At 40.5% G+C, this 23435-nt stretch overlaps 1 protein-coding gene across 5 annotated transcripts in view; it reads right to left on the bottom strand.

Moving 5' to 3' along the window:
- RALGAPA2 (Ral GTPase activating protein catalytic subunit alpha 2) overlaps nt 1-23435 on the bottom strand; it is a 379885-nt gene that overhangs the window by 265837 nt on the left and 90613 nt on the right. For all 5 annotated transcript variants that reach the window (XR_012903061.2, XM_075925792.2, XM_089777560.1 and 2 more), the window contains exons 9-14: nt 21581-21780; nt 19762-19983; nt 15042-15203; nt 13968-14105; nt 9030-9178; nt 3607-3718 (exon numbers count right to left, since the gene is read on the bottom strand). Coding sequence is in view for 4 of the 5 variants with exons in the window: in XM_075925792.2 (XP_075781907.2) it covers nt 3607-3718; nt 9030-9178; nt 13968-14105; nt 15042-15203; nt 19762-19983; nt 21581-21780 (983 nt within the window). In the remaining variant the exon portion in view is untranslated. The remainder of the gene's footprint in view (nt 1-3606; nt 3719-9029; nt 9179-13967; nt 14106-15041; nt 15204-19761; nt 19984-21580; nt 21781-23435) is intronic.

Raw genomic sequence — 23435 nt, forward strand, 5'->3', positions numbered from 1 at the left:
TTGTGCATTTATATTTCTATTAAGTGTAACAATTTTGGAATTCCTGGGTTTACACACTTGAGTTGGGGTTAATTAGAACATGCTTATAATGTTTTTACTTGTAAATCACTGAAACATCTTCTCCAGCATATTTGGGGTGGCACTTCTGGGATTTTTTGGGTTTGTTTTGCCTGAAAATTATGCAATCAGTGTTGGACTAAGCTTTTGGGGCCACAGCCCAGGGCCCCAGATTAAGAGGGGGCTGCAGCCACTAATATCCCTGTGTTCTGGGCCAGCCCTTCCTCGTGGTGGGGTGGGGGAGGCGGTTCCATGTACTGCCCCAGATATTGATTATACTCTGCAAGTGCCCGGGGAAGTTCTCTGTCCCTGCACTGCCCTCACCTGGAGGCTCCACCTTTGCTGATCCCATTGGCCAGCAGTCATGGCTAATGGGAGCTGCAGGGGATGTGCCTGCAAACAAGTGCAGGGCACATGGAGTCACCTGTTCCCCCTGCATCAAAGGGGAGCTGCCCCAGGTAAGTACCCCACAACTAGCCTTCTGTCCCAGCAATAACCCTCTTCCAGACCTCGCATCCCAACCCCTGTCCCCACTCTGAGCCAATTCCAACATCCTGCCTCCCAGACCCCACACCCCAAACCTGAGCCCCCTCCCGAATCCTAACTCCTGCTCAGACCCCTCACCTCCTCCCCTGACCCTCCTCCTGCACTCCAAACCCCTTGGTCCCAGCCTGGAGCCCTCCTGTACCCCAAACAACTTATCGCCAGCTCCACTGCAGAGCCTGCACCACACAGCAATGCCAACCCTTCTCTTCATGCCAACCCTTCTCTTCAACCCACAGCTCCCTCCCGCATATTGAACTCTTAATTTTTGCCCCCCCAATCTAATAGCTCAGAAGAGTTAACTTAGCCCTGTATGCAGTACTGTATGGCTACGTCTACACTGGCCCCTTTTCCGGAAGGGGCATGTTAATTTCACAGGTCGTAATAGGGAAATCCGCAGGGGATTTAAATATCCCCCGCGGCATTTAAATAAAAATGTCCGCCGCTTTTTTCCGGCTTTTAGAAAAGCCGGAAAAGAGCGTCTACACTGGCCCCGATCCGGCCCAATCCTCTGGAAAAAAGCCCTTTTCCGGAGGATCTCTTATTCCTACTTTGAAGTAGGAATAAGAGATCCTCCGGAAAAGGGCTTTTTTCCGGAGGATCGGGGCCAGTGTAGACGCTCTTTTCCGGCTTTTCTAAAAGCCGGAAAAAAGCGGCGGACATTTTTATTTAAATCCCCCGCGGATTTCCCTATTACAACCTGTGAAATTAACATGCCCCTTTCGGAAAAGGGGCCAGTGTAGACGTAGCCAATATGTTTTAATTTTTCATTAATCCAAAAAGTTCCAAGAATCTTGCTGAGTGAATAGCTGTGAAGGTTACCGATGAAGGAAGCTCATGAAAACTGGAGTATAGCTTGTAGGCTGCCTAATATGACTCATGATTTCTTTAGAAGAAAGGTCAAAGAAAAAGAGGGAAAAAATATCTTGGTTAATGTGAAAGGAAGGGATGAATATATCTTGATAATAAATTCTGAATAAATTCTCAGAGGCTCGCTCTTTCTCTGCCAGAGAAATCTACTGTTGTAAAAAGGACTCATGACAAATATCGAAATTTGCAGAAAAATTCTGCTGTACTTGTTCATAAGACTCTTAATTTATAAAACCTAGAATAATTCATTGACACAGAGAATTATCAGCATGACAAAAAATACAAGATGCATATTTCCTCCATACATCCTCAGGATGAGCATAATGCTAGTCAAAAACTCTGAGGTATATGGTGTATTGATATTTATTATACCTTAGAATATACTATTCCCTAGCTGAATTATGACTATTTTCCTTTGGTTCAGCATAATGCAGCATTCTGGCTTGATACATATTAATTTACCTTTAGGAAACAATTAGAAAATGCTGAGATTTTAGAGACAATTATTTACGTAGTCCTGAAACTATACAGCTGTCCTACAAAAGGGGCATATCTTGACTACAGTACACTTCATTAAAGCATCCAAGTTAATTTTATATGAAAATAAGTGTTGTATGACTCCAAAGGGGCAAAACGAACAGAAAGCAGTAAACTACCATGATGACTAAACAAACCTATCCAGCACATGCAAATAAGGGATCAGGGAACATAAAGGAAATGCAAATGTTGAGTACATCCTGTACCTTGCAATAGTAACAAAAGCAGATACTGTAACAACAACATGCAACATTTGCAGGTTTGTCTGACTATTAAAATAAACTAGCCAATTAGCCTCTCATAAGATGGGATTTTCAGGTCTCTCCTCCACGTCAGTCTTCTCTCCTGAGCCTTCGGTCTCTCGCTCCGTCTCTCTCTCTATCCTCCCGCTCCTGCCTCTCACTCGGGGGACCACGGAGCCCAAATGGCTGTTTGGGCGCCGCACTCCCCGTGCTGCATAAGGGGTGTGGAGCCCAAACGGTCGCTTGCACCACTTGCTCCCACGAGGCGGCCTGGCTGAGCGGTGCAGAAGTCAGCCGAGCGCCACGGCGGGAGGTGAAGGGGGGCGGGGCGGTGACATTCACGCCCAGGGGGCAGGGCCTGGAGCTACTGTCATGCTGCAGGTCACTGCCCTCCCCCCTTCGCCTCCCGCTGAGGCACGCGGCTGACTTCTGCGCCGCTCAACCGGGCCGCCATGGGGGAGCAAGCGGCTGTTTGGGCCCCGCACTCCCCATGCAGCATGGGCCGCCCAGAGGGAACAGCCAGCATTTCAGGCAACAGCGCCACCCACAGGGAACAGCCAGCATTTCAGGCAACAGCGCCACCCACAGGGAACAGCCAGCATTTCAGCGTTACAGACGCACAGACACTGGGCTACTATATATATAATAAGTATACTGGACAGACTTTCTGAAGTGATCAAGTCTTCCTCTAGTGGCTACATTCTATAAAGCATAGATTACCTCATACCCCAAGCTGTACTATAGATTGAACCTCCCTGGACCGAAACGCTCAAGACCTGACTGGTCTCTAACAAGGGAGTTTACCAGTCTAGAGGAGGTCGGGGGGTAGAAAAGGTGCCAGCCTCTCTGCTGGGCTCCTCTAACCAGCCACCAGCCTCCGCTGCCCCCCAGCCTCCCGAAGGCTCTGGCAACCCCACCAGCTACACAGCCCTGCGGGCTCTGGAAGCCACAGCCATCTCAGTTGACTGTACAGGGGCAGGCCCATGAACTACACCGTCCCACTGGCCCTGCCAGACAGCTCCATTCCCAGCGGCCAGCAAGCTCTGCCGCTGGGGCTCTCTGGTCTAGCAACACAGACCAGAGAGTCCCAGAAGTCAGAGGTTCAACCTGTACTGTATTAGCAAGTTAATATATTATAGGTTGAATATGTTAATTTTTGTAATACGGTGAAATAGAAAAAAACTGTACCTTTTAGAATGACATAATATTATAGCATGAAAAATCCACTTCTGATGTAAAATAACCTGCTATTGAAATTTACTTTCCATCCTTTTGAAAACACTTTAAAAAATTGCAGTTTCAGTTTGACATGTTCTTAACAAAAAAAACAAAAAACAAAACTAAACAAAGCACTTACCCTGAAAAGCAAACCTGCCAAGCTTTGAGCAAACATGTCCTTTATTTGGTTTTCCTTTGGCTTCTGCATGACAGCTTCTGTTATTCGCAGGAGTATTTGTAACATCTGTTCCCTGGTATGAAAATAAAACCTCAGATTTCAGTTACAAGTTTTATTAACTTTGCTAGTTTGATTTCCAGGTATGAAAACTACCCTTAATTCATTGATAAAGTCTCATAAATTGAAAATGTGACAATACAAGTTGAACCTCTCTCGTGTGGGACTCTCTGGTTTGGCAACATCCGTGGTCCATGAGGACCATGGATGTTGCTGGACCAGAGAGCCCTAGGATCCCAGTGGTCGGAACGCAGCCTGAGCTTCATCCTGGTGCTGCAGGTGCTGTGGCAGCCCCAGGACTGGGGGTGGGAGACAATGGCAGTCCTGGGGCTGCGACACCCTCTGAAGCCCTGGTGCTGTGAAGCCCCAGCAGCTGCAAGACAGCAGAACCCCAGCAGCCCCAGAATTGTGGGGGCAGCAGCAGCCCTGGTGGCAGCAGAGCCCCAGCAGTCCCAGAGCAGCAGAACCAGGAGAGCCCTGCTGCTGGGGCAGCCCTCCGCTGATAGACCCCGGGAGAGCCTGGAGTCAGTCATCAAAGAGGTGTAATTCACTTCTGTTGGTCCAGCAATCTCCCTCATTTGGGAACGGTATGAAATTGCTAACCCCAAATATTTCCAAGGCACAGTTCATTGTATGCAAAGGGAGAACTGAACGCACTGAAGGATGACGACTCTCTATTACAAACTAAGAATGTTGCCAGGCATTGAAACAAAACCCTGTTCTGCCAACATTACAACATTCTGGAGACCTGTTCTTTGAGCAGCATTCCCATACTCATACTTTGGAGCAGGAATTTGAAATTTGGCAGGGATAGCTTTTGTGTCAGAGATGTATTTTTTTACTGTTCCAATGAAAATCTACCTAAATATGTCCAAGTTGTAGAACTTTAATAAGTTTCCATATACTCCGTACGCTTGTTAGAGGTTTGCAGACAAAAGCTCCCCACAAAGCACACTCCATCCTCTCATAGTTCTTAGTGTTGGGGCAAGCCCCAGATTGGAGAGCAAAGAACCTCTTTCTTAATGACCTTCCCCCACCCGCTGGCATCCAGGGAATATGGAGGAGGTAGTAATCTGAGACAAATATTGAGGGACAAAAACGGAAATGGAAGGGAAGAACAGGAGTAGATTTGGACCAAGAATCTGGTAAGACCATACATGACAAAGCACACAAACTAAGGAGGCAGAACTAAGGTTGCACAATAATTCTGGCATTTCCTTTTGAGTGCTTGGTTTTGGATTTGGCTGAATGAATGCACAGTCTCACACTCTATTCAAATGGCATTCCTGTGTGTCTGCCTGCCTATAATAAAATTAAAAAGTAAAAAGTACATTTTTCTACAAAGGAATTTCACCATCCATTACAGTGAAAGACTGCTTAACTGGAATTAATTTACAAACTTGACACTGTCAACCCACACTTAAATAAAGATCGTAACTAGTTAAAGAACTACAAAGCCAATTTACCTTGCTTCTGACATTCACATTTTCACATCAAAAGTTACAAATGGGACATATCCAGCCTTCTCAATTAGCTTCAGTAACATGGGTCCTACAATTGAGAGGTAACTGATTTTGCTGTTACATATTCACCTTGGATTCTGTTATTTTCACTACAATTCATCTGATGAAGTGGGTTTTATCCACGAACGCTCATGATCTAATAGAGTCTAATACGATCTGAAATCCAGTGGGACAGTCTTTGTGATGAGACAGCCTGACACTTGCTGTGGTTTGCTATAGATACGAACAGTCTTGGGAAGGACCTAAACGGTCTAGTGCATTGTAGATAGAAGCAAAATGCTCTGCATAAGTCACAGGTGTGCACCTTCATTTCACAGGAGTTGATGTGCAGTTTGGGAAAGAAGGTAGGAAGGTGTACTGTCTGACTGAAAAGGAAGAATGACCATATCTTGGGGAGGAAACTGGGGTGGGTACCTAAAGTGACCTTGTCTTTAAAAAAGGTAGCGTATAGGGGCTCTGCTATTAAGGCTGAAATTTCTTCCACCCACCTTGCCAAGGTAATGGCTACAAGAAAGGTGGTCTTCATGGATAAGTGCAGGAGAGAGAAGAGGCCATTGGCTTGAACAGTGGCCATGTTAGAGTGTTCAGTACAAGAGGTAGATCCCACAGTTGTGTTGGTGGGGTGGTATATGGATAAAGTGCATGAAGGCCTTATAAAAACCTCTTAGTGAGTGGATATGCAAATATCAACGAATTAGCTATCTTAAGGCAAAAGATAGTTATAGCAGCAAGGTGAACATTGATGGAACTCATAGCAAGGGCCACTTGTTCAAGGGCAGTAGGAAATCAAGGATGATAGGTAAGGAGGATGGTTGAGGGTACGATGTGGTAATCTACGCATCATATGGAGAATCTTTTCCGTTACTGAAGGTAAGTCTTATGGGTGGTCCCTGTGGGTGCTCCACATTAGGCTGGTGTGCCGCTGCCAAGCCTCAGAGTGGAGATTTCATAGCAGTGTCACTGGGGCCACACACGCACGCACTAGCAACCGTGCACTGTTAGGCTGCAGGCCCTGTGCATGCATGAGCACCCCTGCCCACTCTTCAGTTCCTTCTCTACCCCGAAACCATGGCTTGAGAAGGCCAGGATCCTGAAGTAGAGGGGAGGAAGAAAGGGTTTTGGAGCACCCACAGGGACACACATCTCAAAGAATGTCAGTTACTATCGAGGTGAGTAACATCCTTTTCTTCAAGAGATGTCACCGTGGGTGCTCCACATTAGGTGACTACAAACCTATTTCCTTTGAGGGAGGTAGAGACTTCGGATCTGGCAGAAAAGCGGTGGAAAGAACTGCCTTAGCTAGTTTCAGGTTGGAAAGTGGTCCCTGCATAAGCACGTAGTGATTTGCAAATGTGTGGTCGGAGGACCCTGTGGCAGCTGCACAGATGTCTCTTATGGATACTTTGCGGAGGAATGCTATCGAGGTAGCCACGGCTTTGGTTGAGTGTGCCCTTATGTTATCTGGAGGCGGCACGTCCGACTGTGTGTAGCAAAACTTGATGTAATCTGAGATCCAGTGGGAGAGTCTCTGTGATGAGATGGCCTGGCCCTTATTGTAATTTTCTATTGAAACAAAGAGTCTGGGAGACACCTGGAACGGTTTTCGTCGCTGCAGGTAAAATGAGAGCGCTCTGAACAGGTCAAGGGTATGCATTTTCCATCTCAAAAGAGCTGGTGTGTTGTTTGGGGAAGAAGGTGGGAAGGTATATTGTCTGACTGATGTGGAAGGATGAGTGTACTTTGGGGAGGAATTTGGGATGGGTATGTAACGTGACCTTGTCTTCAAAAAAGATGGTGTATGGGGGATCTGCCATTAGGGCTGCAATCTCTCTTATCTGTCTGGCTGAGGTAATAGCTACAAGGAAAACTGTTTTTATGGACGAGTGTAATAATGAGGTGGTCACTATTGGCTCAAAAGGCAGCCTAGTTACAGTATTCAATAATAAATGCAGGTTCCACAGTTGCATTGGTGGATTGATATCTGGATAAAGTGCCTGCAGACCCTTTAAGAACCTCTTGGTGAGTGGATGAGCAAATATGGACAAGTTGTCTATCTTAGAGTGGAACGTAGTAATAGCAGCAAGGTGAACTTTAATGGAGTTTATTGCGAGGCCCGCTTGTTTAAGGTGCAGAATATAGTCGAGGATGGTAGGTAAGGAGGATGTTGAAAGAACCAGCTGGTGACGTACACACCATATCGAGAATCTTTTCTATTTCTGAAGACAAATCTTGTGGGTGCTCTGTGCCCTACTGTATAGAAGGACTGTTTGCACTTGTTGTGAGCAAGTCAACCCTAAGTCAGAGAACCATCCAGGAGCCACGCCTTCAGGTGTAGTGAGTGGAGGTTCGGTTGGCCGTCGTGGGAGCCCAGGTAACGAAGGAGATCCCTAATGCAAGGTAAGTGGATCGGTGGGGCGCGAGACATCGTCACTAGGAAGAGGAATCATGGGTGGCATGGCCATGCTGGAGCTAGAAGTATAAAATGGGCCCTGTACCTCATCTTGTGAACCACTCTGTTCAATAGGGGTATAGGAGGAAATGCATACAATAGATGTGATGTCCATGCGATGAGGAAGGCATCTCCCACTGATCCCTTGCCTATGCCCACCCTGGAACAGAATAGGGGGCATTTCGTGTTGGATTGCATGACAAACAAGTCTATGGTCGGGTGACCCCCACAGGCAGATGTCCTGCAATATGTGCGGGGTCATTTGCCACTCCTGTTTGGTCGGGAGGGTTCTGCGCTGAGTGTATCCGCTGTTGTGCTTGAGGTGCTGAGGCGGCTCACTTTTTGGCAGACTTTTTGGATCCTCACTATTTGAGTTACTCGGGCTGCTGGCCTGGATCAGCCGCTCATCTAAGTGAGTTTTCCAATAAAAATAACTTGAGGCAGTGGTCTCTGTCTTTCCGCACCTTCGATTTTAGCTTTGCACAACTGAGGGCATTTCTGAGAGTTATGCTGCTCTCTGAGGCAGCAGACACATTGTGAGTGACCATCCGATATCAGGATAGGGTCTTTACATGGGGTACGTCGCTTAAACAACAGTGAGCCAGGCATGCCTATGGAAGAAATCAGACTGCAGAAAGGGATTAACTGGGAGAAAAAAGAAAAACCCCTTATACTAATCTAGATTTTTTTTAAACTAACGAACTAATTAACTATTTAAACTCACTACTTAACTCCTATAATGAATTTAACTGGTTTTCAAGAAGTGTAATCATATAAACGCAAAGTGCTAGGGAGTACTGCTGAGTCCATCAGTAACCAGAGGTAGTAGAGAAGGAACTGAGGAGCAGGGGGCATAGGGGTTCGTGCGCAGCTGCAGGGATGCTGCTATAAAATCTCCACTCTGAGGCTTGGCAGCAGCACACCAACCTAATGTGGAGCACCTACAGGGACATCACTTTCAAAGACAAACTTTCTTAAAGTAGTTTTTAATTTATCTACACTAAGCATTTCAAGGTGTGACTAAACTGTATTTTTAAAAGTTGAAAATTTGGTTTGCACAATAATCAAGTTTGAGCTAAAAATAGTACAATGGAAGATTACACAAGCAAAAAAACTATAAACAAAAATCTCTTATATTCAGTATTTTAGGAACTTTGCCCCCAATGGAATCATGAGCTGTGTTATAAAATAACTACACTCATAGTTCTTACAATGTCACAAAAGGAAACATTAAAAAAACCTAAAATGTTATTGAAATTCCCTCATCTTTTTTTCAATTATTTGGTCTTAAAATTCTAAAAGGTTATACTATTAATTTATTCAATCTAAATTCTTATGATACACACAAAACTTACCATGTCTTTTTATTCATTGAAAGTTCCATTATCATGCGCCTAAATATACTCAAAACGGCTTTGCAAGCATCAACTTGCTCTTTCAGAAGTGCAGGGACTTCAGTACATGGTTCCAATAAAAACACATTTGCAGAGTTTGTTAAAAACACCTTGAAAACAGAGTGTTTTAATTAGAAAAAACTAATTTCCACAGCATCAAACAAGACTAAAGATTAAGTTTAAAAACATGTATGTTTTTCTCTTCTAACCAAACCCTCATCTTTCCTTACAGAAGGATATATTATATTTTCTTTCGGTTCTCCCACACTATCTCAAAGAGAGGCATGTTATGTCTGCTATTATAGGTAAAGCTGGCAAATGCATAGCTTTCTGAGTAATTCTCAATTCCAGCAGTATAGAAAAAGTGTCTAGTTTAAAGTATATCTAAAACTGGTGTCAGGTTCTCCAAGACAGGAACACACAGTTAATATGCAAGAAGTGAAATTATTCACAAGGGAACCCATGAAAATGTTAAACTCGTGTAGCAGTTGTTTGCTGCCATCCAAGAACACAAACAAAAGGAGCATGATCCAAGATGTCCTTCAAAAAATCTAGAATTCTTGTTTACATTAACAGGAACTCTATTTTTTGCATGGCAAGAAAAGGTACCTAGTGTTTCCTGGCATGTAAATGCATTCTGACCACTTAATTTGAAAATTCTCTTTTAGAGTCCAACCCAAGATAAGGTTAATGAATGGACTCCTACTGACCTTAATTTAAGTTGGAGGACCATTAACTAGGATCATTTTCTCAAAAGACAAAGACAGAATTTTAAAACTGGAATAAAAGGATGGTAGCAGAAAATCTCTTTCATTACTTAAGCAGGTTAATTATTGCAAGATACATAGGACACCAGAAAGTCTCAAAAGCTAACCCACAGTTCAGGCTGAACCTCTAAAAACTGGGACGCTCTGGCACAGCAATATCCATGGCACAGCAGGACCATGAATATTCCTGGGCCAGTGAGCCCCTATGGCTGTGAGAAGGGCACAAGAGGGCTTGCGGCTGGGAGCTCTGACAGGGCGGTGGCATCAAGAGTGGTGTAGTGGTGGTGCTGGAGCCAGGATTCCAGTAATGTGGGGATAAACAAATGCAGCAGGGTCGGTGGCAGCCGCAGTGGGGCTAGCAGTAGCCTGGCCAGGGCGGTGAGTCCCACTGGGGCTGGTAGCCCTGCAGGGGTGGCACCACCAGGGTCGGGAGTCCTGGCTAGGAATGGCAGCTGCAGTGGAGCTGGCATCAGTGCGGCCACAAATCCAGCTGGGGATGGCAGCCCTGCTGGGCTGATGGTGCTGGGAGTCCAGCTGGAAACAGAAGTGGGCTGGCAGTTTTCCTGGGGTGGTGGTGCCAGGGCAGGGAGTCCAACTGGAGACAGCAGCTCATCCAGGGATGACTGTTCCAGAAGGACCAGTGGCCGAGAGCCCTGCGTGGCGCAGGCGGCAGTGGCAAGTCTGGGGATCAGGCAGCAGAGCCAGGCAGGTGACCCAGAATTTATCTCCTCTGGTCTGACAAATTCTCTCGTTCAGGAAAAATCAAGTCCCGAGGATGCTGGACTAGAGAGGTCCATCCTGTAATTAGAGTTACTGTACACTTTCGTTACACTTTTTTTTAATAGAGTTCAAAGGAAAAAAAAGTTGATGTATGGAGTTCCTTTATCACCTAATTATGCTTCCCCATGAAAAACAAAACATAGTTCCATGGGCTAGAAATCTATGATTTGGATTAGGGCTGTCAAGTGATTGAAAAAATTAATCATGATTAAAGCTCACTGTTAAACAACAGAATACTACATATTTAAATATTCTGCATGTTTTCAACATTTTCAAATATATTAATTTCGTTTACAGCACAATACAAAATATACAGTACTCATTTTATATTGATTTTTATTACAAATATTTGCATTCTAGCCCTCCCGCCCCAAAGAAATAGTATTTTTCAATCCACCTAGTACAAGCCTTAGCCACCACAAATCCCTTCTTCCAGGAGGGCTTTGAAATCCATCCTCTGGGAGCACTTCCTCAATCTTAGTCATGACCTGCCACAAGTTGTAGGAGCTAAGGAGAACTTGGTGGTTAGCCACCCGTAATTGTAAACTGCTCAATGAATAAATCTTTCGACCAAGGGAGTCCAGTCCCGGAGTTTTTCCTTCTTGGGTGCTGCCCTGGGTTACCCCTGCCTCTCTTTCTGGTTGACCAGCACCACCACCACCACCAGGAACCTAGGCATGGGGTGGTAGTAAAGGTAATCACTGTAAACCTCTGCTCATCTGAGGAAGTGGGTTTTGCCCACAAAAAGCTCATGATACACAATATATATATATATTCGTCTCTAAGTTGCTACAGGATTACTCTTTTTTTAAAGTTACAGACTAACACAGCTATCCCTCTGAGACTTCCCATTATTAGAGTTCTTTTCTTTCCAGGTCCTTTAATGTGTCCTCTTGTGATGGGGAGTTTTCGGTAAAGAAACTGAAGACAGTTGTTTGCTTCCCATCTTTAAACAGTGTTTTCCCCCGGGCGGAAAGTCTTTGTCCCATTCCCTCAACCAATGGAAAAATACCAAATTCAAGATGGATTCCAGCACCAGGTGGCATGGTAACATGTCTTAGTAGGACCAACCACAATTTAGACTTACAAGAAACACAAAACTATCTACAGATCCTGGACTTGTACACCAGGCCATTAAGATCCTTGAGTACCACTAGTGACCTTCATAAGAAGAGCTAGAATCAACAGGTTTGCACTTTACATTTCTAATTTCACATATAAGAATGATACATACACACAAATAGAACATGCAAATTTAGGAGTTTACAATCTCCTGAATGATCGGTTACTTGCCTCATTTTCCATAAAGCACATTCAAGTGATGCATAATCATATTCAAAAAACACATTTCCATGAAAAATATGGGGGCACACAGTCACAGGTACTTCCTTTGCATTTGTCAAATATGATGTGAAAGTGTTTTTAAAACAAACATGGCTAGGCATCATCCAAGACAGCTACCACATGAAATACACGGCACAATGAGGGTAAAACAAAAACAGGAGACATACAATTCTTGCCCTCCTCCCCTCCCCCAGGAGTTCATGCACAAATTTAATTAGCATGTTTTTTAAACAAGCATCATCAGCATGGAAGCATAGCCACTGGAATAATGGCTAAAACTTGAAAGGGCATATCAATGTTTAGCATATTTGGCATGCAAATACCTTACAACACCAGCTAAAGAAATGCCATGAGAACACCTGTTCTAATCTTTCAGGTTATACTGTAAATAAGAAGCAGGCAACAGTATCTCCTGAAAATGTAAAAAAACTTGTTTGTCTTTGCAACTGGCTGAGTAAGAAGTAGAACTGAGTGGACTGTAGGCTCTAAAGTTTCATATTGTTTTGCTTTTGAGTGCAGTTATTTAACAAAAATAAATCTATATTTGTAAATTAGATTTTTACAATGAAGTGGCTGCTCTACGATACCTCCATAAAGTTGACTGAAAAATACTATTTCTTTTGTTTATCAATTTAAAGTGTAAACTTCTATTTAAAAAAATAAAATGAGTTCTGTATACTTTTTATTTTGTGTTGTAATAGAAATCGATATATTTCCAAGCGTAGAAAAAACATCAAAATATTTAATAAATTTTAATTCTTGTTCTATTGTTTAACAGTGCATGAGTTAAGTGCATGAGCTAACTGCTATTAATCGACAATCTTAGTTAGGATTAAAAGCTAAGGTAAATTGCATTACTACTCATGTATAATTGTCTGTCTTTGGTGTTCTTTAATGTGTTCTTTGGCATTCGAAAATCTCTCAGTTGAACTGCTTATTACTGAAGTGCATTTTACCTGCTCAGCTAGTCTGTTGTTGAGCTTAGAATGTCATCTCCTGATTGTTGACATTACAAGTAGATTTTTCTTTAATTTCTAGGTAGCTAGCTCTGTGACCTTCCTCTGCCATAACTGTTTCTTGGCTGATCATCTTGGCTTATATATATACTAGCAATATTAATGTGCCTGATTGAATCTTTTGCTTTCCCTATCAAGTATTTCTGCAAAGAAATGAGAAAAAAAGTTCATATTTTGAGCAACCGCTACCTCCTTTCTATGGATATTACAAGGTGCCCAGTTCACAGCTATTACTTTTGCTGATCCTACCTGTATGATCCCTAAGCCATACATGTGACTGACCACTGCACCCTAATGAAACCTGTGTCATTTCAGTTATATAGTCAGATATGCAAAACATAATATGAAGAGACTAAGATCAGCTGGAGTAAGAACAGTGCAATTGCATGCATCCAAACAATTCAGGCAAGAGAGAGAAAGTAATAAAGCTTTCTCTCAATTACTTGTGCTACATGAAAATGTATGTCCTATGCTGCTTATCATGCTAACAACAACATATTATTCTTAAGATCACCAGGGATTTTATTATTCATATCCTCTGAAAAATCCATAATGATACATATTTTCAGTTTAGATGTTTGGTATATAGTGGGAGAGCAATATAAAAAAACAACAGTTTGGAAGGATAGAATTTTGGGGAGAAGCAAACTGACACACATTTCCATTTCTTAATATTAATAGTATGATTATAATCTGAACTAAGTACACAAGTACAAATAAAGAGATACTATATAATATATAATTATTAAATAATATTTAAGGAACCATCAAACACTCAAAAGATTTGGTGACTACTTCAGAAAGTTTAAGCATGTAAAATTGGCAAAGAATGGAAACTGTTTTGCAAACATTAATATTGCAGTTGGAAACCTTAAATTAATTTATCATCTTTGAAAACATGTCCCTTCCGTTGACTTCACAAACAATTTAATGGAATAGTTTCAAATTTATTTTTTAAATTAACAACCTAATGTTTTCTCCATATACTATACCTGTAATGCAGCCTGAGCACCAGCCTTAACATTCTTGTCTTCATCTTCTAGTATACATCCTCTGCTAACAGCATTAGAGAAGGAATAAGTTCTTCCCCAACTGGAAGATCTTTTATGTCCCGAATGACCAGAGGCAAGCTTTCAAAAACACATGATAGTAAATATATATATATATTTCACATAAAAGCTTTAAAAAAAAACCTTTCAACACTCATAGGTTCTGTACTCATTTGCATAGCCATTAATTAATAGTTACTTTTATTCAGTGATCTAATTAGTATAACATATAAGGATAGACCACATTACTTTCAAATACTTCATAATACCTTTCATAGCTCATTCATAGCTGTGTAATTTCTACCTTTTAATTTTTTTATATATAAATTAAAAAATCTTAGCTGAATTTTAAGCTTTCTATAAAGCAGCCTAAGCAAATATTGGTACTATAAGTATTCTAACTCTTGTTCCCCCATCCACAGAAATACCCTTTTAAAATAACAAAACCTCAGAAAGATAATCAATTAGGGAATATACTTCTAGCTCAATATATTAAGAAATGAGGACCCAAACCACAAAGTTTAGATCTGAGTTGGAACTTCCCAAAATTCAAGGTGTCAAGACGCAGGGTCCATATCATAAAACTGATGGAATATTTGCAAATCCTTAATCAAGATTTTATGATGGATTTAAAGATAATCAAATATTTGTACTTTTAACTGTTTTAATGTATACTCATACTAACATATTTGTCAAAAGGAAACAAATATTAATGCAAACAGGAAATACTAAACTAGTAGACTGAACAATTCAATATTGCATAATGGAACACTATTTGTTCCATCAAGTCCATTCAAAATGACATTTACACAGAGTTAAAAGAATAATTAAAGGTCAGATTTCCAAAACAGCTTAGCACCCAGAGTCACTAATGGTTAAGTGCTGCTGGGTACTCAGCACATTTGAAAATCTGGACCTAAAGAAATAAAAAGGTGCCAAAGTAAATAAGTATAATTAAAAAAACAATTTTATGAAAAAGGATTGAAGACAGAGTAAAATACGTGAGTAGTACCATACATGTTTGCAATCTGTCTCTGTATGTTCCAAAGTGGACACATCTTGATTGTTTTGTTTATCTGGTTCTTCCATGAACACAGGCTTGTCTTGCAATATCCACTTTCTATATACCTTAATCACTTTTCGTGTTGCAGATATATCAGAGGAAGGCAACAAAAAAGCCTAAAATGCAAATTTAACTTAGTTTACCTATATATAGAACTTTACAAATTACACAGACCAGAACAATTTTAAATCCCGATTATCAAGAGCTAAGTCCATACCAAGCTATATAAAAATCAACAAAAAATTTTTTTTTAAGTTCTATGTTGCTGATTTTAAGTCTGAGCACAAATATGGAAAAATGATATTTCTAGTCACTCTCTCTGCAAACTCAACCTGAGTTCTCTCCCCATCTTGCTCAGCATTAGCAGTGATAGAAATTCTGTAAACTAAATTATGCCTTCAGAGACACAACTTGTATAACCCCACTGATTTCAGATTATGTTATCAATGTCATATATAACATACCAGTGAAGGCAAATACTGTTAAAGGGGCATCACTAAGGGCATAATTAGAAGATGGGAAGACTATATGTGGCAGTCTGTCACTTCTTACTATACTTTCTAAGGTCACAGAAGAACATATTTTTGCACACTTCCTGTGGTCTGCAGCTCACAGCTTATTTGAACAAAGGAACATAAAAACGGCCGTTCTGGTCAGACTAAAGGTCCATCTAGCCCAGTAGCCTGTCTGCTGACAGTGGCCAGCACCAGGTACCCCAGAGAGGGTGGACCGAAGACAATGATGAAGAGATTTATCTCCTGCCATCCTTCTCCAGCCTCTGACAAACAGAGGCCAAGGACACCATTTCTATCCCCTGGCTAATAGCTTTTTATGGACCTAACCCTCCAGGAAATTATCTAGCTTCTCTTTAAACTCTGTTATAGTCCTAGCCTTCACAGCCTCCTCTGGCAAGGAGTTCCACAGGTTGACTACACGCTGTGTGAAGAACTTTCTTTTACTAGTTTTAAACCTGCTACCCATTAACTTCATTTGGTGTCCTCTAGTTCTTCTATTATGGGAACTAATAAATAACTTTTCTTTATTCGCCCTCTCCACACCACTCCTGATTTTATATACCTCTTCCATATCCCCCCTCAGTCTCCTCTTTTCTAAACTGAAAAGTCCCAGTCGCTTTAACCTCTCTTCATATGGGACCCGTTCCAAACCCCTAATCATTTTAGTTGCCCTTTTCTGAACCCTTTCCAAGGCCAAAATATCTTTTTTGAGGTGAGGAGACCACATCTGTACACAGTATTCAAGATGTGAGCGTACCACAGGGGCAGTAAGATATTCTTTGTCTTATTTTCTATCCCTTTCTTAATAATTCCTAGCATCCCATTTGCCTTTTTGACTGCTGCTGCACACTGTGTGGAAGTTTTCAGAGAACTATCCACAATAACTCCAAGATCTCTTTCCTGAGTTGTCGTAGCCAAATTAGCTCCCTTCATATTGTACGTATAGTTGGGGTTATTTTTCCCGATGTGCATTACGTTACACTTATCCACATTAAATTTCATTTGCCATTTTGTTGCCCAATCACTCAGTTTGGTGTGATCTTCTTGGAGTCCCTCACAGTCTGCTTCTGTCTTGACTATCCTAAACAGTTTGGTATTATCCGCAAACTTTACCACCTCACTGCTTACCCCTTTTTCCAGATCATTTATGAATAAGTTGAACAGGATTTGTCCCAGGACTGACCCTTGAAGGACCCCACTAGTTACCCCTCTCCATTTTGAAAATTTACCATTTATTCCTACCCTTTGTTTCCTGTCTTTTAACCAGTTCTCAATTCATGAAAGGACCTTCCCTCTTATCCCATGGCAATGTAATTTACACAAGAGCCTTTGGTGAGGGATCTTGTCAAAGGCTTTCTGAAAATCTAAGTATACCATATCTACTGGATCCCCCTTGTCTGCATGTTTGTTAACCCCTTCAAAGAACTCTAATAGATTAGTAAGACATGATTTCCCTTTACAGAAACCATGTTGACTTTTGTCCAACAAATTATATTCTTCTACGTGCCTCACAATTTTATTCTTTACTATTGTTTCGAATAATTTGCCCGGTACTTTGTAAGGTCCACCATTGGAAGACTAAGCTGGCAGCTTTCCAAATTTCTTCTAATATATTTGTAGAACATTTTCTTGTTACCCTTTATGTGTCTAGCAAGAGTTAGTTCATTTTGTGCCTTTGCCTTTCTAATCTTGCCCCTGCATATCTGTGCTGTTTGCCTACATTCATCCTTTGTAATTTGACCTAGCTTCCACTTTTTATACGATTCCTTTTTGATTTTTAGATCATGTAAAATCTCCCATTTTTAACAAATAGGGAGGAAGTGGTTGAAAATTTGAAAGTGGAAGGCAGCCTGGCTGAAAGTGATCATAAAGAAATCATAAGAGTTCATGATTCTGAGGAATGATAAAAGGGAGAACAGCAGAATAGAGACAATGGATTTCAGGAAGTCAGATTTTAGTAAACAGAAAGCTGTTAGGTAAGGTCCCATAGGAAACAAGACTAAGAGGAAAAACAACTGAAGAGAGTTGGCAGTTTTTTCAAGAGACATTATTAAGAGCCCAAAAGCAAACTATTCCACTGCACAGGAAAGAAAGAAAGAAAGTATAGTGGGAGACCACCTTGGATCAAATATGATGATGGAGACCAAAGTCTGTTTTGTAAGGGGCTCTGACTCTACCCCATACCACCTAGATCCACCTAGTGCCTCCCCATTTGGTGACTGTTTGGAAACCTGTCCCACATAGTAAATGGGGGCAGGGCCAGTGGAAAGGAAGTAACTATAACTTGGTGGCTTAGGAGGGAGATGGAGAGTGTGCTGATGGGGAATAAAGCAGAGCCTAGGTCACAATGTCACTCACTGGCTCAACCACCTCCCCATCACTTGTGTAGGAGGCACACTCTGCCTTAGGCCACCCATTACTGCTGTACCATTAGTTTCCATGGCCAATCTGTTTGTGACCACTGGAGTGGCAGAAAGGAAGCAGAAACTGGGAGAGTCTAAAAATTAAGATAGCTTAGTTTTGCTATTTTCATTTATTAATCCCCTACTCTTCTGCAAACTGAAAAAAGATTACAGATTTGTTGTATTTTTAATTAATTTATTTAAAAGTTGGGGTATAAGGGACTTGCATTTAAGGATAATTCAGTTTTATGCTATTAATACATGGTTAATTGAATGTTAACATGCTGTATTGCAGCAAACATTTTTGAGTTATATGACATGTAACCTGCAAAAAAAGAAAAAAGCACTGTCTGACAAAACGTTTTTGTGGATTCTGTGGCTACCCTAAAGTTAACCAACTGGAGTAAACAACAGTAAAATAGTATTAAAAGTCCTCAGCCCTCGTCGACTGGAGGCAGGAATACTGCAATATACAGCCTTCAAGGGAAGCAGAAAAATAAATGTATACAGTACCAGATGAGATTCTCACTTCCTCTTCTTTCAAAGAGAAAAAAACAGACCAAAATCTATTGTTTCTATTATATAATCCTTATGTATATTAAATAAAAGGAAAATTTCTATTGTGGTGTTCTTAATTTCTATAACATACAGTGAAGTTTTAAGTACTTTGAAGGAATGCTGAAGTAATTTATCCTCATGCCAGAAGAGGGCAGCATAACATAGTATTCCATAAATTAGAAAACTATGCCTTAGCTTCAAATCACACTCATCTCTTTTTCAATAAAGTATTAATACTGTATGCATATATTTCCTATGAAATCTTGTTTTAAAACATGGTAAATTAATATCTGGGGCTAATAGAAAACATCCAACAAAGACACTTACTGTTGTCTACATGGAAATTATCTATTCGGTTTCATAACTGCAGAAGCTTATGCAGTAGCAGACTATATATTTTTAATTATATACACCAGTGTATGAGACATCAAAATTCACATGCAATGCTGCATTAAATGAAATGAGAAGCATGACAGAATTGTTATTTTGATCTGAGCAATGAATTTTTATTCCTATTTGACTTTCTTATCTGTTTACCAATTAATCCTAATAAATAAAAAATTGAGATTTTCAATGCTAGAAAATGTCAAAACTTCTTTTAATCACATTATTAAATTGCATCTTATTAAACTGTATAAATAGTTTTATTTTCCTCACCTGCATCCCTTCCAAGTTATCTTATTTCAGAACCCTCTTCTAAATTTATCAAGCAGATACACAAAATTTTAAATTTACTTTCAGTTTTCAATGGTAACCACCACTAACCAGAAAAGGGAAACAGACTCAAGATGATAATCATGATGGGTAAAAGGCTGTTTGGTCACTAAGAAAAAGCAGAACACAGTATCCCATTTCATGGTTTTTAACTGCGAATGTGCCAGCTTAAAAGTTACATCTTCAGATGAATTAATAAATACATTTAAAATATTTTATATAATATACAAGAAAGCTTCTTTAGCAAATGGTATTTTCTTCTATCTGGAACATTGTAAATCGTCATCATGTAAGGACTGGACCTAGAAAGTGCTGTAAAAAAGGAAGACTTGCAGACAGCACCATGATCCAGTTTAGTCAATCATTTGTTTCAATAGCATGTACAGTTTGCTTTCATAAAACACTTAGCCACACAATGCAATTATGCATATGCTTCTGCAGGTTTTAAAGTTATACAATAGTATGCATAATTTCATACTACTTACTTGGTGAAATACTTCATTAACAAAGTTGACATAACCTCGAGTGGATAACAGAATTCTCTGTACCATCTCATACACTGTCCGATGTTGCTCTTCAATGCTGCAAAGGCTAGAGTTACTGAATCTCCTATCAGACAAAGTGCTGCTATTGGAATGATTTTTCTCTTGCTCTGGTAGCACACTAGTTTCCAACTCAGGGTTTTTATCCTGCGATGTACCACCAGTCTAGATAGGAGAAAATGCAAGCCTAATAAAATACTTGTATAATATTGCATATAAACACACCAAAAACTTTAAGTTTACTTATTTCAAACTCCAGTTACCAGCAATTTTCACAAACCCATGGATATCCAGGAACAAATGAATACAATTTGCAATAAACTTGAGCTAACGTAAAAAAATCGGTCTTACAATATTTAAATGCCTAATATGCATCCTATTCCCTTATCTCTGATCTGTTGACTGAGAAACAGGAAATCACAGGATAAAATGAGTTGGACCATGGAGATTTAAGAGAGTTTCCTATATGGGGCACACCAGCAAATCTGAATCTCCAACATTAGAATTCTCAATTTTTTGTCTTCAGAAAACAAGGGCACAGTGCTAGGGGATGTTTTTTAGGTCACCCTGTGCTCCACCAGAAAGAAGAGAGAAACTGGGGAGGAAAAGATTTGGTGAGGAAGAGAAGAAGCAGAGGAGTTTCATGTCACTTTTTTTCATTTGGGAAAAACTGCAACTCTAGTCACAGTCATGAAACAATTTAATAAAATGGTAATTTATGGGGTTATTTGTATACCTGCAATATTTTGTAATAAAAGGGATCCATTCACAAGAGTTAAATGACAGTGGATGTAGTCTTAAAAAGAGGTTCTGTAAAACTTATCTATTTTAATGGAAGAAATGTTATCTTATTAAAACATGTAATTCACATGCAACAATGTTCAATTCACTGGAAATATTGCCTGGGCATAGGTGCTGCTGATTAGCAAAGATTTTTTTTTTAACAGTATCGGATTTAGGGATGTTAACTTTAGATGAATCAGTTAATCAAATAGTCAATAAGGGCGCCTCCACCTCTGAAGTGTAGCAACAGCCCCAGGACTGTTGCTACACTTCAAAGGTGAAAGCACTGCAGTGACTATGGGGCCAACAGGGGACTCAAGAAGTCCCCTGCTGGCTCCCTGTTCTCTGTGGCGTTTCAAAATGGCCACAACAATTTCAACTTTAGACTTCTTACTTTCTATATTTCTTTAGAGAATCTGCAACCAAAACCAACTGTTATTAAAAAAAACCTCACTGTACGTGACAGTAATATTGGCCAAATTTGAACAAGTAAATTGTAAATCAAATGTGTAAATATTGACACTGTTTTTCCTTATTTCCAGCTGCTAAATTGCAAGAAAAGGAATTAAAATACATTAAATGCTTTTCTAGTATTTCACTCTAAACAACTGGTAAAGTTGTTGTGTGATTGATTATTAAAGATGGCCATCAAGATACTCTCTCTCTTGAGAAATCATCTACAATATAAAAAAGTTTGAATGTGTGTGGTTTAGAACAAGCATGATTATCTTGTGTTCAGAAGGTTCCTTTTCATCTTTAAATAAGGCAAAGGGCAAACAGCTACACAAATATTTTCTAGTACATTGCTAAAAAGTGTTCCTCCAACGACGCATTCCATTTGAGGGAAGTAAATTTAAACTCCATCATTCATCTTCCTAAACAAAAGCATTTCCATTTTGTTTCAGTTGTGTCAATATATTTTGATCATCTGCAGCTTCTCTAGCATATAGATAAGGCAACAAGTAAGTTTCTGACATACCTGAATAATTTTAGGTAGCATGTCTCCTCCATTTTTAGTATTTTGCACTGAAGTTAAGTACTTCTTTTCAAGAAAGAAGGTTACAAGCCATTTAATAAAAACAACACGAGCAGCCATGAACGGGATTTTTGTGCTGTAGATGTTTTCATTATTTCGAATTGCAGTAATGTATGCTGGTTTTGGCCTCAAGTCAGGAATATCTAGTAAGATTAAACATATAATTTATATAAATTTTTTTAAGAAATAAATGATTGGTGAAATTAATTGCATATTAGACCAATAGCATTTTTTCTCCAAGCTAAATAATAAATTTGATGAACCAGCTATTTGCATCTATTATTATTATTAATATATATTAATATACCAGGGGTAGGGAACCTAAGACTCAGGGGCTGGATGTGGCCCCCAGCTTGCCTCAATCCAGCCCCCAGGGTTCAGGGCTTCCCCCCAGCATTGGGGAGCCTGTGCTGGCATTCCAGACCCTGACACCCTCCCCTTCGGGTTGAAACACACAAAATCTAGTAGCCTGGGCTCCCATAGGCTCTGGTGTACATGGGGAATGGGGGGAGTGTTTTGCTCCTTCTCAGTCAGGGGCCATGTCAGTGAGAATTTTTCTGGGCTTTTTTCGCTTCTCACTTGTGTGTAGCCCCCGACTGATTTTTCTGTGGGTCAGCGGCCTCTGACCCAAAAAAGGTTCCCCACCCTTGTATGTACTGTCATCATTTTAATTGGTGATAGAGAGAAACACCATGACAACCAACCAGTTCCTTCCCTGACAAACTTAATCTATACCCAATAAATAACTAACAATGCAAACAGTGAACAAACGAAAGGGATAGGAAGGGGTGTGACAAGTGCTTCAAGTAAGAATACGTTCAAGTGGAACATAAAATTATCTTATAAATTCTGATAATTTTTATTGAGAAAAAAGTGAAAGAGGAATGGAGTAAATAAATCAAGAGCAATCAAACAGTGCAAAGCTAAGTGGAAGGAGTGAGGCTTGAGGAAGAAAAAGAGGATGTGCTAAGGCATACTAGAAAGGGGAGATCGACTCAGGTACAGGGAGCAGTGTGAGAAGCACAGAGAAAGTAGAAAATGGGCAAAAAGCTCAGGATGTGAAGAACAGCCAGAGCACAAAAGCATAACTATATAGATGAGCTATAAAACATAGGCAGGGCATAGTTGTGCAGAGGCTTAAAAGTGGGCATGAGTATTTTCAATGCTGTGAAAAGAGATGACATGAAGTGTCTCTATGGGTGATTAACATGGTTGAAGTGGCAGTTAAGATGGTATTAGCTGGTAAAAAGCTGGATACATTGAAGAGGAGAAGGTTCACAGTCAGGGAGGATGTTGAGTACTGTATTAATACTGGTCAAGTATTAATGGCTCTGTTCTCATTCAAACTCCAGCCCATTAGTTCTAATGCAATACTTAACCTGTATATTAGGAACAACTCAAAGATGAAAGGATTTCAACATTTCCAGAGTGATGGAAACCTTTAATCATTCAACTGGATTTTGACCAGCTCTGCAGCTGTAACCCCCTGCTCACAAGATAACTGTACTCACATCTATATTTCTGCCTCCTTAACCATCTATGGTGTCGCTATACTTTGAATTAGGGTTGTGATTCCCGACTTGAGAAGACATTCTTGTGCTAGCTCTCATTGAGCTAGTACACTAAAATGGTGTGTAGTCGCAGAGCTGTGTACAGCAGACCAGGCTAGACATTCTGCCTGTCTTCTCTCATGGATATGCACTGAGACAATTAGCTTGTCTTGACACCCAGGATATATTCTTCTTTAAGGACATGAGCTCAATGAAAGCTAGCACAAGTGTGTGTGTCGAGCAGGTAA

Source organism: Pelodiscus sinensis, chromosome 3 (genome assembly GCF_052426305.1).
Source record: "Pelodiscus sinensis isolate ZL-2025 chromosome 3, ASM5242630v1, whole genome shotgun sequence".
In the NCBI taxonomy this organism is placed as follows: domain Eukaryota; kingdom Metazoa; phylum Chordata; order Testudines; family Trionychidae; genus Pelodiscus; species Pelodiscus sinensis.